Here is a 13799-nt window from a genome sequence, read left to right as displayed (position 1 = left end):
TGACTCATCCCTTGAGTTACAGGCCTATTTAAGGCTTAAGTGATTCATAGGTCAGTGTTAAGTGTTAAGTGGATTCAAAAAATGACCATGAAAATTCCAGGGTACAAGTTAAAAGAGCTGCATCTGATGACTTGAGAGTTATAATAGGGTTACAGACACAGAGTACACCAGAAATGAACTGGGAGCCAAACCACTGAGAGCTCCACTAACTAATAGAAGGACTTTAAAAGGCAGTTCTCTGTTGAACTGGAAACCAGTTCAAACTTCAATCCAGTGACTTAAATATTATCGTAATATTTTCAAACTTCCACGTATGCTGCATTCCGAAGAAGATGAAGTCCACGTCTGTGAAGGTTCTCAATCAGTTCTCGGTCAATCTTTCAAGGATGCCAATGTTCACATTTTGGACAGAGAGGACAGATGGTTTGAAAGAGTGAAAGAAGCCATTTATGTCCACTGTGAGCGACCATCTTTGAGGCGGTGGTTTACGACACCAACTGTCTGCCATCTATAGTCCAGTTTTGAGATCCTTTCCCAGATGCCTTAAAGCCCACTCACACCCTGGGCCATCTGACCCCAGGAAATACATGATAGGGTGGGGCTAGGTTTCACAGTGAGCTCACCTGAAACCCTGGCTGATTGTGACCCACACCCATTTTCACACCTTGGCTCATGTGATTAGGTAGAGGATCATCAGGGGGTCCTTTTTCCCTCCTTGGGGGGATACCCCCACGGGGTTTAAATCTGGGACTCTCCACCATTTTACCCTAGAACTGAAGAAGCTTCTCGGATGAGAGGTGAAACGTCTTCAAGCAACTTAAAGAAGTCCAGACGCTTTTCTTTCCAAGCTCCTTAGACTTCAAATAAAATCAGCTCCTTAGACCAAGATGAAGTCCACCTACTGATAATTTGGATAATCCAGCAAGTAGAGCATTACAGTAGTCTAACCTGCTCGATATGAACGCTTTTGCACATTTCTCAATTTGCAATAGGAATTTTCAAGCTTCTGATATATTTTTATGTTGTGGAAAGGAGCTCTGGTGACCTCATTAATATAATTATCAAAACTGACATCACTGAACAAAATAATGCCAAGGGTCCTGACTTTCTTTCATGTGTGATAAATATGAACACATTTTCTTTATCTGACTTTTTGGAACAACACGAAATACTTTCATCTTGTCTCTGTTCAGTTCGACAAAATCAGCAGTTACTGTCATCAGTGCAGCTTATTAAATTTTAAATAGAGATTAGCTCATCAGATGAAAATGACAGATAAAAAACTGTGTTTCATCTTCATTATGATAACAACAAGCAGGGTAGTGTAAAGGTTAAATACTAAGGGACCGAGGACAAATCCTTGAGGAACCCCTAATTGAATTTTTGTTTCTGCAGATTTCAAACTACCAAGTAAAACATTAAAACTTCTACACTTAGGGTTTGATGAGAATCTGACCTGATAAACCAACTGAATCATAAAGGCTTTGAATTAAAATGTTACTATCAACACTGTTGAAGAAAGCAGAGAGGTCTAAGACTGAAACACTCGGTGAATCACTGTTGGTTTTTAGGTCATTGATGACTTTAGTAAGAAACATTTCCATGCTATGATGGGTTCGGAAAACAGACTGGTACCTTACTTACTTATTTACTACAAGAGTAAGTAAGTACTGTTTATTTACAATGTGCCTTTCGCAGACAAGTGGTAACAAAGCCCTGTACAAAAATTGGAATAAAGTAAATGATAAAATGAAATGCCATAAAGCACAATACAAATACATGTTAACATGCTATTAACTAATACCCTGTAATATTAGAAATTTTACTGTGGAAGAAAGTAGGAAAATTGTTACATTTTCCTGCTTTTGTTACATTAGATTGTTTTCTGATTTTGTAAATATTTCACAGCTGGATGAGAATAAATGATTGTTAACTAGAAGATATAGGATTATCTGGCTAACTGTATTTCACTGTAGTAGCAAAGAAGTGCATTTTTAAATATATACTTTGTTTTCTTTGTGTATTTTTTAACAATCTTTTCCTTTTTTAGTGTTTCTCTTAAGGTGCTTTGGGTGGACCGCCTATAATAACAGTTCTGACAGGGCAGCAAATATGACTGTTTTTTTTCTTTTTCTTTTTTTAAGAAATGGCATCAGAGAAAAACTGCTCATCGCCTCACCACATGATGACAGCACCGCTAATGTGTGCACTTTGAAAATTCACTAACGCATGTATCGGCCCTGCTTGCGTTGACGTAGCTTCTGCTGAGATGCTGTTAAACGCGAATAAAGTGGGTCGTGGTATGAAAATACAAAAGCAACATTTAGCACAATATTTCCCCTCTCGACTGCACTGTGCTGAGCCTTGCAGCAGCAGCAGCACCCAGAAGTGAACAAAGCGACCCGGAAGCGGTGGTCCGACCGGAGGCAGAAAGAACATCAACCTTTTATATTATAGCTGTACTCGCAAGACAATATCTGCAATCAGGACACAAGGTATTTGTGCATGTCTTTACATGTTTCCGTTGCTGTGCATTTCTCTAATGAGCGGTAGCCTCTCGGTGCGTGCATTAGCACGAAAATGCAATTTCTCTGCTTTGATTCGTCCAAAAGTTACAGAATGTAGAAAAAAGCAGCCCTTAAAAAAGTGAATTTTGCTTAAGATGGCACAGAGTCTGTCGGGAGATGAGGCGCTGTGCACCGGTTCCGATTTTGACCTTAACGAATCGCTACGGTTATTTTTAATCGGCACTGATGAATCAAGCTTGTCCGTTTCCGTGCTGTGTGTGTGTGTGTGTATGTGTGTGTGTTTTTTTCCTCCTTGCAGGGCATGGTTGTTGTAGGAAGTGTCAGTTTTTTTAAGAGGTGGGGAGGCCGGGCTATTCAAACCTGCAATTCGCCGTAAACAATCATTCATGCCTCCGACATGATAAACACACCTTTGTGTTGGTCTCCGGCCGCTTCTCATTCCAAACACCCGCCACACGACAACATGTTCATGCTCCTAAAAAATTTGGGGTCTGCAGAATATGGCGTCCCGCCTTATAAAAATAAGGCTGCCATTTTTGTTTCTCTTTTGTCTGGAAATGTTTTAAGAAAACTGTCTGAGAATGTGTCGAGTCGCACCGGGGAGGATCGATCCGGACAATCCTCCGTCGGTGCGAGTCCGGAGCTGCTCCCAGACAGCCGACACGTCCGAAAAAGTCAAAGAACTTCAAGTTTTGTTTTGTCTTGTTTTTTCACGGCGGTTTTTGTGGAAAAATTACAAAAGCGACGTCCACTTATTTGCAGGAATTCAGACAAAAGGAGCAGAGGGGCATCAAGCCCGAGCTAAACGGCGCAGGATCATGCTGATGTGGGTTTTTTTTTTTTGTTTTTTTGTTTTTTAGAAGTGAAGGCATATTGTAGGTGGCATTTAGATGGCAGAGCTGCGTGGATTTGTGTCACTTTTACTCTGTAGGCCTGATTTACACACATCGACTTCTAAGCGTGAGCTGACATCTAGCGAGTTTTTACAGTTACATTAAAAAAAATCGTATTTACCTTTTTAATTAAACTTCTTTTTCAGCTATCTTAAAGCATTTATTTCATTTTATTTTTCAACAAAATAAGAGCCCTAGCTCTAAACTACTGTCTTCCACACTTTCCCCCTGCCTTTCAAAGCCTGTCTTAAAGGTGGGCAGATCGATTGATAGTATTGACACCAGCGCTGGTATTGGTATAGGATCGATACTAGAGCCACGTGATCGATACTTTATTTATAGCTTCTAAGTTTAGCATGTAGCCCACTGCATTGTGTGAAATAGTGGAAATTTTTTAAAGGAAAAAATATACATCCAGTATAAAAAATATCTGAACACGTTTGCATTAACTATTTATAGTTTGTAGTATATTTAAACAACAGAAATTGACCCAAAGTGGTTTAGATGATCATTGATGATGATTCACCTGCATAAGCCTTCTTTTATAGGGTAAAAGTATAGGTATCTGTACTGGCAATACCGGCCCTGTATTTACTTGGTATCGGATCAGTACCAAAATTTTTAATATCGCAGAGCACTTGCGGTCATGATCAGACTCAGGTCTTCTATATGAAACCGTTTCAAGGTCAGCTGTTACACATCTTAACTTAACATGAGGGTCATTCAATTGTCCCCACAGTTTTGTTTTGTTTTGTTTTTTCAAACAATCACAATAAACGAACAAAGTGAATTTATCCATCAAAAGCAGCAGATTTAGAAGCCACTCGTTTAATGCTTACTACATTTGTGCCTGTGGTGCAAACAGTCCGGAGAAGTAAATGCAGCAAATTCTCTGCAACTTTAACCGTCTAAACAGCTGATACGTGGCGTTAACTGAGTACCAGAAATGGTTCTCGACACCTTAAAGTGACATCAAAGTGGATGCAGAGCTATGTGGATGCGAATGTGATCAGCACAAGGCCTGAAAGAAAATTCAAGCATGACATATGAAACTAGCCACATGCAGCGTGTGGTTAAGGTGTCAGATTTTTCAGCTTCACAGTTTAAGCCTGCCTGTTTGTAAGCATTAACTTACTCTACGTGCAGTTTTAACAACAGTGCTCTGTAAGGGAGCACTTCATTATGTGCATCTTTGAAAAGCGACTAAAATAAATGTCACACACTTCAGGATGGCAGAGCCTCGGTTTAACAACCCATACTTCTGGCCGCCGCCTCCGTCCATGCCAGGCCAGGTAAGTCCGCTCAGCATGTAATTACTGTGATGTTTCCACCTTCCACTGCCATTTGTTTCCATGTGTGAATGTCTTTTCAGCCTTTCAGCACCAGTCCATCACTGTTACGCCTAGAACCGCTCGCAGTTTGTTCTCGCAGATAAGGGGGGTGCCTCAGACTCCTTGGAGTTCGTGGGTACACACGCAGTCCTAATTGATCTCAAGCAGGCCGGACCAAAGAAGCGCAAGTGCTTCCTGAAAACGTTTGCATTACAAACTAGATAGCAGCAGACCGACTAAATGTAGTCGGTCTGCTGCTGTTACAAAGGAATACTGCTGTTATAACTCAAAGTCAACAGTATGATGACTTCAGCCCCCCCCCTAGCTTGGATGAAGTTGCTAGTTCAGACAACCACTTTTAGGACACAATCCATTCTTAACAACATTACAAACGCAGTGCTTTGTGCTGTAAAATACAGTGAATGTCCAGAATTGATGCTCCTCCTCCATGAGTGGGCTGGATTAAAGCGTTTGGTGGGCGTTACTTTAGCTCACCTCTGTCATAGGTAAAAACTAATCATGTGCTGATCAGTGTTTTCTGTCCTGCAATATGTTTTGATGGCATGAATGACATTCACACAAGGCGGCTGTTTTCTGTTGAGCATGACCCGTTAACCCTTTCAGCTGGATAACCTGGTCCTCATTAACAAGATCAAGGAGCAGCTGATGGCTGAGAAGATTAGACCCCTGCACCTGCCACCTACCTCCACCCATTCTCAGCAGCTGCTGGTTCCCACCTCGTCCCCGGACGGTAGCGCTCAGCACGGCATGCAGGTTCCAAAGCCTCAGCCGCAACAGGTTCCGGGCCACCACCCACAGCCGCAGGGCTCTGGACAGCCGGACATCGCCCTGCACGCTCGTCCCGCCTCCAGTTCTGGACCGGGTACGTTCTTCTGAAATAGTGTTAAATATGTCCAAGTGCTGCCAACTTGTCTCAAACTGGCATGGTGGCCTGGTGAGTTTAAGGTGATAATATACAGATTGTGAAGGTAGAGGCCAAATAAAAATCCATAATGAAAAGTGAGTGATGCCTGCACAGCTACTCCAAAACCCACAGTTGCAAATTTATCTTATTTACAGAAACGTGGAAACGGTTTAAAATGATACCCAGCCCTAGAGTAACCTTAATTAACATGAAGTTATTGATGTAATAATTGCTACAGATAGGCCTGGTTTTCTTAAATCAAAACATTTTTAATGTTATTCTCCAGTTTTGCAGGCTAATAGTTGATGTAATAAATTCGTAGACGTGGCGTAGAATCAGGCCTGCGCGGATTACGAGACATTTTACTGACTGACACACCATCACCTTATAAATTCCAGATGGAAATATGGATGACAAGTCAGCGGTGAAGGCCAAAGGATTATGGGAGGACTGGCAAATGAGACACCTTAGTGAGCAAACTGGCCGGGTCAACCATCGCTCAGGTACAGCCGTCACGCCATCTGTGAAGCTTGTAGGAGAAATGCAGCAAGGCAGCCAGCCTCTGGTGTGATAATATAAAGATAACTGTCATGGAAAATTGACACACACATGGTGTTTACTGTGCGGTACACTGGTATGGTTCTGTAGAGTGTGGTGTTGAATTAGTCATACCTGCTAATGCAGTTTTTGTTCCAACCTTCTCAGGTCTGGCCCCCTCATCTCGACCCGACAGCCACAGCACCTCAGACGCCCTGACCCCGACGACTCCAACCTCCAGCAGCCAGAACCGCTTGGGTGGCGCCCCCTCTGTGAACATCATCTCTGGACTGGCTAGTGGCCCTGGCATTGACCACATGAAGGCCGGAGGCCTGGCAGGACTGTTGGGCCCCCCGCCAAAGGCACCTCGGGGAAGAAAGAAGATCAAAGCCGAAAACACATCTGGTCCTCTGCTGGTGGTGCCCTACCCCATCCTGGCTGATCAAGGATGTGTCACCGTTGCACCCAAAGAGGGCAAAACCTACAGGTTGGATTCAGAAAGCTGCTCCTATTGTTTTCAGGGTTTTTTTCTGTGCTGATCTTGCAAAGTAAATTGACAGCTTTACGAGGTCTGCAAGCATTGATAGGTATTTTCCTGAGAGAACTTTGAGAGTGAGAGAAGCGCTCTATACTGAGGCTTAATATGAGCACAGCTTTCACCTGAGTAGACAACAGGTTTACTAAAAAAAAGATCGGTCAAACATACTCCAAAGGACTGAACCCAAAAGAGTCTGAGCACTGGTTGCAATGAGGTAACGCTAACGGATGGAAGATTTGAACTTGGGTTGACCCTCCCAGAACATCCAGGAGGATGAGTTGGTGTTGGGGAGGAGAGGAGGGTTTGTTTAATAGCAGGTCAGAAAGGCAAGGTGGAAAAAAACCTCCCATGATAGTTAAACAACAGAGACTGATGGTTGGAGAAAGCATGTAGAAAGATCACTGGACAAATGTAGCAATGCCGAAATTGCTAATAAATTGTCAGCTAATATTGACCTCTTCTTGCTACCTGGGAAAACTTTTGATATTTTTTCTTATTTTATGTTAGTTTATGATAACCAGGACTTTCCAGAGGCTGCAATGAAAGCCAGCTGACAGGTTCGGCAATTTCTCATTAGTGTTCAGATTTTAAGCTTTTATGACAAATAATTAAAAGTTCAATTTTTTTTATTGTGAGAAAAAACCCCATTTAAGTCAGTCAGCTGGAAGTTTTAGATAATGAGGCTAGTGGCTCCATAGTGTAGTGGTTAACACACCCACCTCAAACACTCTTTTGGAGATTACATCATGGTTGTTCAGTGTAAATAAAATCAGCGAAATCAGATATGCAGAGGTACTTGCTGTGGGAATTCTTTGTGAATGAAGGAGCAGTCAAAAGTGGCTTTTTTCTTAAATTGTAAGGTTAGCAATGCTGGTGTTGTTGGATTTTTTAAAATCATGTGTTACTACTTAGTTAATCAACTATAGTTGATTTTCAGTTTTCGTTGCTACTTTTGACATAAAGTGTGATTAAGACTTGATGATTTTCTTAAATTATTGTTAAAATTATTAAAGTGGTCTGCGTACTGGGGTGGGGAAAAAACTGATGTTATGCTACGTTTTCTATTTAGTTGTAGGCAGGCGGATTTTAATCCCTCAAAATTGTTTTGATCTGATCTATTTTGTTTCTTCTTGTCCCCAAGATGCAAAGTCTGCCCACTTACCTTCTTAACCAAGTCAGAGATGCAGATTCATTCCAAGTCCCACACAGAGGCCAAACCGCACAAGTGTCCCCACTGCTCCAAGACGTTCGCCAACGCCTCTTACCTGTCCCAGCACTTGCGCATTCACCTGGGGATCAAACCCTACCACTGCTCCTACTGCGAGAACTCGTTCCGTCAGCTGTCACACCTGCAGCAGCATACCAGGTTGGTCAAACTGTGAACATGAAGCGTGAGAAATCAAGTTGATCTCAGCTGCCTCTGTGGCTCTACTGTTGCCCATTTCAAATCTGATTGGTGGTCACACATTACTAATATTTAATGTTTAGAATTTACCTGAATACCTGTCATCCCCTTTACAGCTATATCTGTTTTCTCCTTGCTGGAACTCTTTTTACGTTTCACATATAGACCACGACTGTGACTTATATGCAGTGAAAATCTGCTGCTTTGAATATACTTTGATGTTTCTTTGCAGGAGTTCTCTTGCAGTGGCGTCTGTCATAAAAACATTTTCCCGTCTGCTTCTCTTGCTGCAGAATCCACACCGGCGATAGGCCTTATAAATGCGCCCACCCTGGATGCGAAAAGGCTTTTACCCAGCTGTCTAATCTCCAGGTCAGTCAGAGATTCTTCTTGTGACCTGATCCTGATTAAAAGGTTCAGATGCAGAGCTGCAAATGTTCAAATTACGTGGACTTCTCTACAACCTCTGTCCGTGTTTTCTCTCCCCCACAGTCTCACCAGAGGCAGCACAATAAAGACAAGCCGTATAAATGTCCCAACTGCTACCGTGCCTACTCAGACTCTGCATCGTTGCAGATCCACTTGTCAGCGCATGCCATCAAAAACGCTAAGGCCTACTGCTGTAGCATGTGTGGCCGGGCTTACACCTCAGTAAGTAAACCACAAGCAAGTATTCACTATGTCAGGGTTTCCACACCTGTTTTTTGCATCAATGACATTTGATAATATTTTTTTCTCTCTTGGACTAGAAGTCGGTGTGTTTCCTGTTTGAGATATTTAACACCTTAGTGTGTCCTTGCTTCTGTTCAAATATTCAAAAAGGACTAAAAGAATATCTTTAAGCTATAGCTGAGGTCCGGAAGCATTATGTTTTCGCATTGTATGTCTGTCCCATCCTGATTAATATAAATATGTGTATTTCATCTACTCCTCAATGCACATCCCTCCAGTTTCCTCTAAACCTGTCCAAATAGGTCATTGGGCTGGCCGTTTCTGTGTGATCATTGTTTTTGATAACATAGTCTTATTTAACTTGTATTGTTCTTACCTTTACATAAGTCCATGGCAGTTTCACTTTTCACTTTAAATTCTTGTAAATGATAGCATTAACTAATGTCCCTCAAGCTGGATTATGCTTTGATTAGTTTTGTTTTAACACTAGGAACTGATGAGCCTCTAGGCATTCAAAAACGTCAGGAAAATGAGTCAGCTGTGGACTGACAAAATACTTGGCCAAAATAAGGCTCAAAGATTACATTTTGGTGCTCAGAGGTCAAGGTCACAACCATAAATCATAAATTCATGGACTAATTCTGATAAAATTTAATTCACGTATAGGATACAATGATGACATATCCTTTTCTCTGAAAGCTCAAATGTAGGAACAAGTAAATTGACTGGTATATAGTGCTTTTCCACTCTTAGGGCACTCTTTACTACAGGTGTCATTCACCCAATCATATAGTGTTTTATTGTGTGCCTAAGCCCGTTGTCTAACATTAACATACTCACACGAATATATCAAGGGGAATTCAGGGTTCAGTGTCTTACCCAAGGATACTTTGACATTGACAAATTACTTCTTTTTTTTCTGTATAGCACTTTGGGCAAACTTTCTGTTTTTAAATGTGTTATATAAATAAATTGGATTTGGATGCAAATTGAAGGAGCCGGGGACTGAACCACAGACCTTCTGATTGGAAGATAACTTGCTCTACATCCTGACCAACAGCCGAGAGCTTGTGATTATATTTAGGAGCTTGGAAAGAAAAGCGTCTGGACTTCTTTAAGTTGCTTGAAGATGTGTCACCTCTCATTCGAGAAACTTCTTCAGTTCTAAGAGTCAAATGGTGGAGAGTTCAAGTGAGCTCATTGTGAAACCTGGCCCCACCCTATCATGTGATTTCCTGAGGCCAGATTATATTTGAAGTTTGACTGGGTGTTGAAATGCAGGCACTGATCTTTGATATCCTTTACCAGCTATCTTAAGAGGATCTGGGCAAACATAAAGTTGTGGTCAGAAGTTTTCTTTTCCGGGGTGGAAGGATTGTGCAACATATATCTTTAATGTCTTTTAAAATCAAGAATTTGTTGGTTTCCCAGTACAGACCTGTATTTTAGAAGAGAGCTTTATTAATCCATTGGGTAGGTCCCCTCAGGGAAATTATGGTTCCAGCAGCGCACAAGCTAACCTTAAATACAAATAAGAAAAAAATTTGTTTTAAGCGTAGTACAAAGATTTTCAGTAGGGTTGAGGTCAAGGCTTTGGGAAAACCATTCCAGAAGCTACTTTATCCATTCCAAAACCAGCTTTGATATATGTTTGGCATCATTGTCCTGTTTTTTCTTCATTATTCCATAGACTTTGTGCATTGTACAAGTACCAGTGGCAGCAAAACAACCCCAGAGCATGATGCTATCACCGCCATGCTTGACAGCTGGCACTCTGTTCTTAGGTTTAAAAGCCTCACCTTAACTCTTCCACACATTCTTCATGTCATTGTGCCCAGATAGTTCAATTGTTGTTTACCAGCTGCAAATTTTCATTGAGCTTGAAGGCATCAAGTTTAAAGAACGAGCTTCTCTGATTTGAGAGTGCCCGTTTGGGTCTTCTTCCAGACCTTGGCAAGGTAGGGACAGAGCCAAATTATTTGTACTTATGTACAGTTGTTTCAAATGATGATTCTGGACTGCATTTGGTTAGAATTGGCCCATTAAGCCTCTGGAATGGCGTTCCCAAAGACCTTACCTCAACCCTATTGAAAATCTGTGGACTATGCTGAAATGCTGGGTTTGTGCCAGGAAACCAACTCATTTAAATGAACTCTGAGTGTGCAAATATTCAGCCAGCATTATGCCAAAAGGATCTGGTCAAGGAGCAATTTTCCAAGGGAGATTTCATTAAATATTAGTGGGGGTGTGTGTATCCTTTTGACCACAAATGTCAATATCAACTTCAGCTGAACTAGTTGGAGTAGAGGCACTTTTAAAATTACTGTAGCAGTAATCTTTATGCCCTTTGTGTGTTTTCCTGTTCTTGTAGGAGACCTATCTTATGAAGCACATGTCCAAACACACGGTGGTGGAGCACCTGGTGAGTCACCAGTCGCCCCAGAGGACAGAGTCCCCCAGCATCCCCATACGCATCTCCCTCATCTGAGCTCCGCGAGCGTTCAGCATCAAGATTCAGAGTCAGCGTTCGGCTGGAGCTTGTGAGGCCCTGCACCCACGGCCATCTACATAAGGCTTACATTAGCATTATGACAGCTGACATGAGCATTCACTGTTAGATTTTGTAAGCAGACTTGCCTCCATCCGTCTCGACACAGGCCGTCTATCATAAAGGAGCACAGCGTTATTTTGTGAATGTAAAAATACAGCCAGATATTGTCCAGGGGATCGAGTGGCAAAGAATGTCTTGCGTCAGATTAAATAAGCACTTTCGTAAGCATCATGTAAACCGCCGGATGCATTGGCCATTAAAAAAATGTTTTAGTTGTCTTGTTTTTGTTTTTATTCTCTTCCATGAAATGGGTTTTCAAAACGTGCCAGATGATATTTGCCCGAATATTGAATTGAAAAAGCAGGGGGGAAAAAGAAAAAGTTTGCTGGGTGTATTCTGGAGACATCCAAAGATAATCTTAAAGCACTTTTAGGCCTTGTGGTTTTGGTCAAATTGTTTCAATCTCGTTGGATGGAAAATGCCAAATGGCATTACTCGTGGCAGCTAAGAGTACCGACTGTGTACAAAAAACAGTCTTTTTTTTTCAACTGTTGTTTTTTTTTTGTTTTTTTTGTACAAACACAGGGTCATCAAAATTTAAAGAAAAGCAATCGGTAGATGACAATTGAAATATTTAATGATTGTATTAAGAAGTTGGATAATTGGCTCGTGGAGGCAAAGCAGAGCTCGATGGAAGGGAAGGAAGTTTTTTGTTTTTTTTTGTAGTTATTATTTTCAAAAAATGTTCACTCCATATTTAACATTCACCTTTATGGCACCTTTATGATCATAACGTATGATCAAAAAACACTGCTTTTTTTCTGGTGTGTTTCTCGTTCCACTAGTTAGTGCCATATAATGAACTTCGGTGAGGTTTGAAGCGAAAGCAAATCTTGTAAAAGTGTTTGTCTGCTTTCCCTGCTCCATTAAGCTTTGACTTATACTTTCAAAGAATTAAAAGTATATGTTGCACATGTATCAGTGCCAGCTCTACTCTACTCAGCCCACTTTTTCAAAATATGCTTCAGCTTAAATTCATTTTTACTTGAGCAGTAAATTTTAAAGCTAACCATTGGACCAAATGTGAAGTTATTGTACAGCTACTCCAACCCAGTAACTTTTTTTAACCTCTAATAAGCTTTACCTACTTGGAATAAACTGCAGTATGATTCATATTCAATAGGCCTATTTTATGAGTTTACGCAGGGGTGGATCTTCTCCGTTTGTTTTTGTTTCTCTCTCTCTCTCTTTAATATTCTTTTTATTGTACACAGTATTGTTTGTTGTATTTTTACTGTACCTGTAACCTCTGAATGGTACTAATAGGGTACCCTGTATTCTTCAGGGCACTTCAGAAAAGGTGCTACGGCTAGAGGTTACATTTGAGATGGAACTGAGAATAATGTAAAATACATATACAGTATATAGTATGTTTTCAAAAGAATAAAAGCTTATTACTCAAGCCACTGGCCTGAAAACAGACATTTACGCCAACAACAGACCCTGCCTCTTCAACTTGCTCTCTCTCTTTTGAGATAATGGGAAAATGTACATGTTGCTGTACTGTAAAACATGTTACTCATTTATAGTACCTATTTTTAAGTTTTCATAAACATGTTTTCTTTGGGTTTTTGTAAAGGTTTATGTAAGAGCTTACTGTAATTATTTTAGTCTACCTGTATGTTATTAATATTCATGTTTTATATCAGTTATTTACATGTAAGCCTTAACTGTTTTACCATCCCATTTCCATTACTCTGTATTGTGTTCTGCAGTATTCAGTCGTGTAAAACATTTTTTTTTTTTCCTTCCGCATGGAGTTCCTGAGCTGTAATCTGTATAACTGTTTAACCCACGTTCTCTATGAAATGATATTGCGTAGATTTATTACACTTTTTCCTGTCTTGCATTGTGGTTTCATATACAGTTTCTAGACAACTAAATATGCACAGCCAAGACTGAGAAGTTAAACTAAGGTTATCAGTGTTTAAAAAAGGAAAAAAAAAAGGAAAAAAAGCTTTGTATCTTTACCTTGTTTAATAAACAGACTGTTATAAATCAATCACAGATTCTGTGATTTATTTTTTTTAAGATTCAAGATCCTTTATTTGTCACATGCATAGTTATACGAGTACAACACACAGTGAGCTGTGTCCTGACACACTCCTCGACTGTGCAAAAAGAGAGAGAACATTATGTACATTAAGTGAATTAAATAAAATAAAACAATCTGGAAATTTTTAAATTGAAAATCTGAAAATGTACATTGTGTGAGTGGGTGTTAAAGTGTCTAGTGCTGTAGTGAAGCTGAGAAGAATGAGGCTAGGTTGTGTCGCTTATGGATGCTGTGCCTGAGGATAGAAGCTCCTCTCGAGCGTCTCTGTTTTTGCCCGGATGGTGCGAAACCTGCCTGATTGCA

General features: G+C 40.7%; 1 protein-coding gene across 2 annotated transcripts; it reads left to right on the top strand.

Moving 5' to 3' along the window:
- The first annotated feature begins 2170 nt into the window (after positions 1–2170).
- Positions 2171–13442, top strand: znf362b (zinc finger protein 362b). 2 transcript variants are annotated; one of them, XM_026154203.1, is made up of 9 exons: positions 2171–2495; positions 4650–4713; positions 5404–5635; positions 6076–6180; positions 6383–6701; positions 7894–8118; positions 8451–8529; positions 8650–8808; positions 11201–13442. In XM_026154203.1, exons 2-9 carry the CDS (start codon positions 4651–4653, stop codon positions 11315–11317), a joined length of 1299 nt encoding a protein of 432 aa, XP_026009988.1. In that variant the 5' UTR covers positions 2171–2495; position 4650; the 3' UTR covers positions 11318–13442. The 2 variants fall into 2 exon arrangements, with proteins under 2 accessions (XP_026009988.1, XP_026009987.1); XM_026154202.1 differs by having other exon boundaries at positions 2172–2495; positions 5377–5635.
- Positions 13443–13799: the final 357 nt, after the last annotated feature.

This window comes from Astatotilapia calliptera, chromosome 20, assembly GCF_900246225.1.
Source record: "Astatotilapia calliptera chromosome 20, fAstCal1.2, whole genome shotgun sequence".
Classification (NCBI taxonomy): domain Eukaryota; kingdom Metazoa; phylum Chordata; class Actinopteri; order Cichliformes; family Cichlidae; genus Astatotilapia; species Astatotilapia calliptera.
This window is presented reverse-complemented; position numbering and strand designations above follow the sequence as displayed.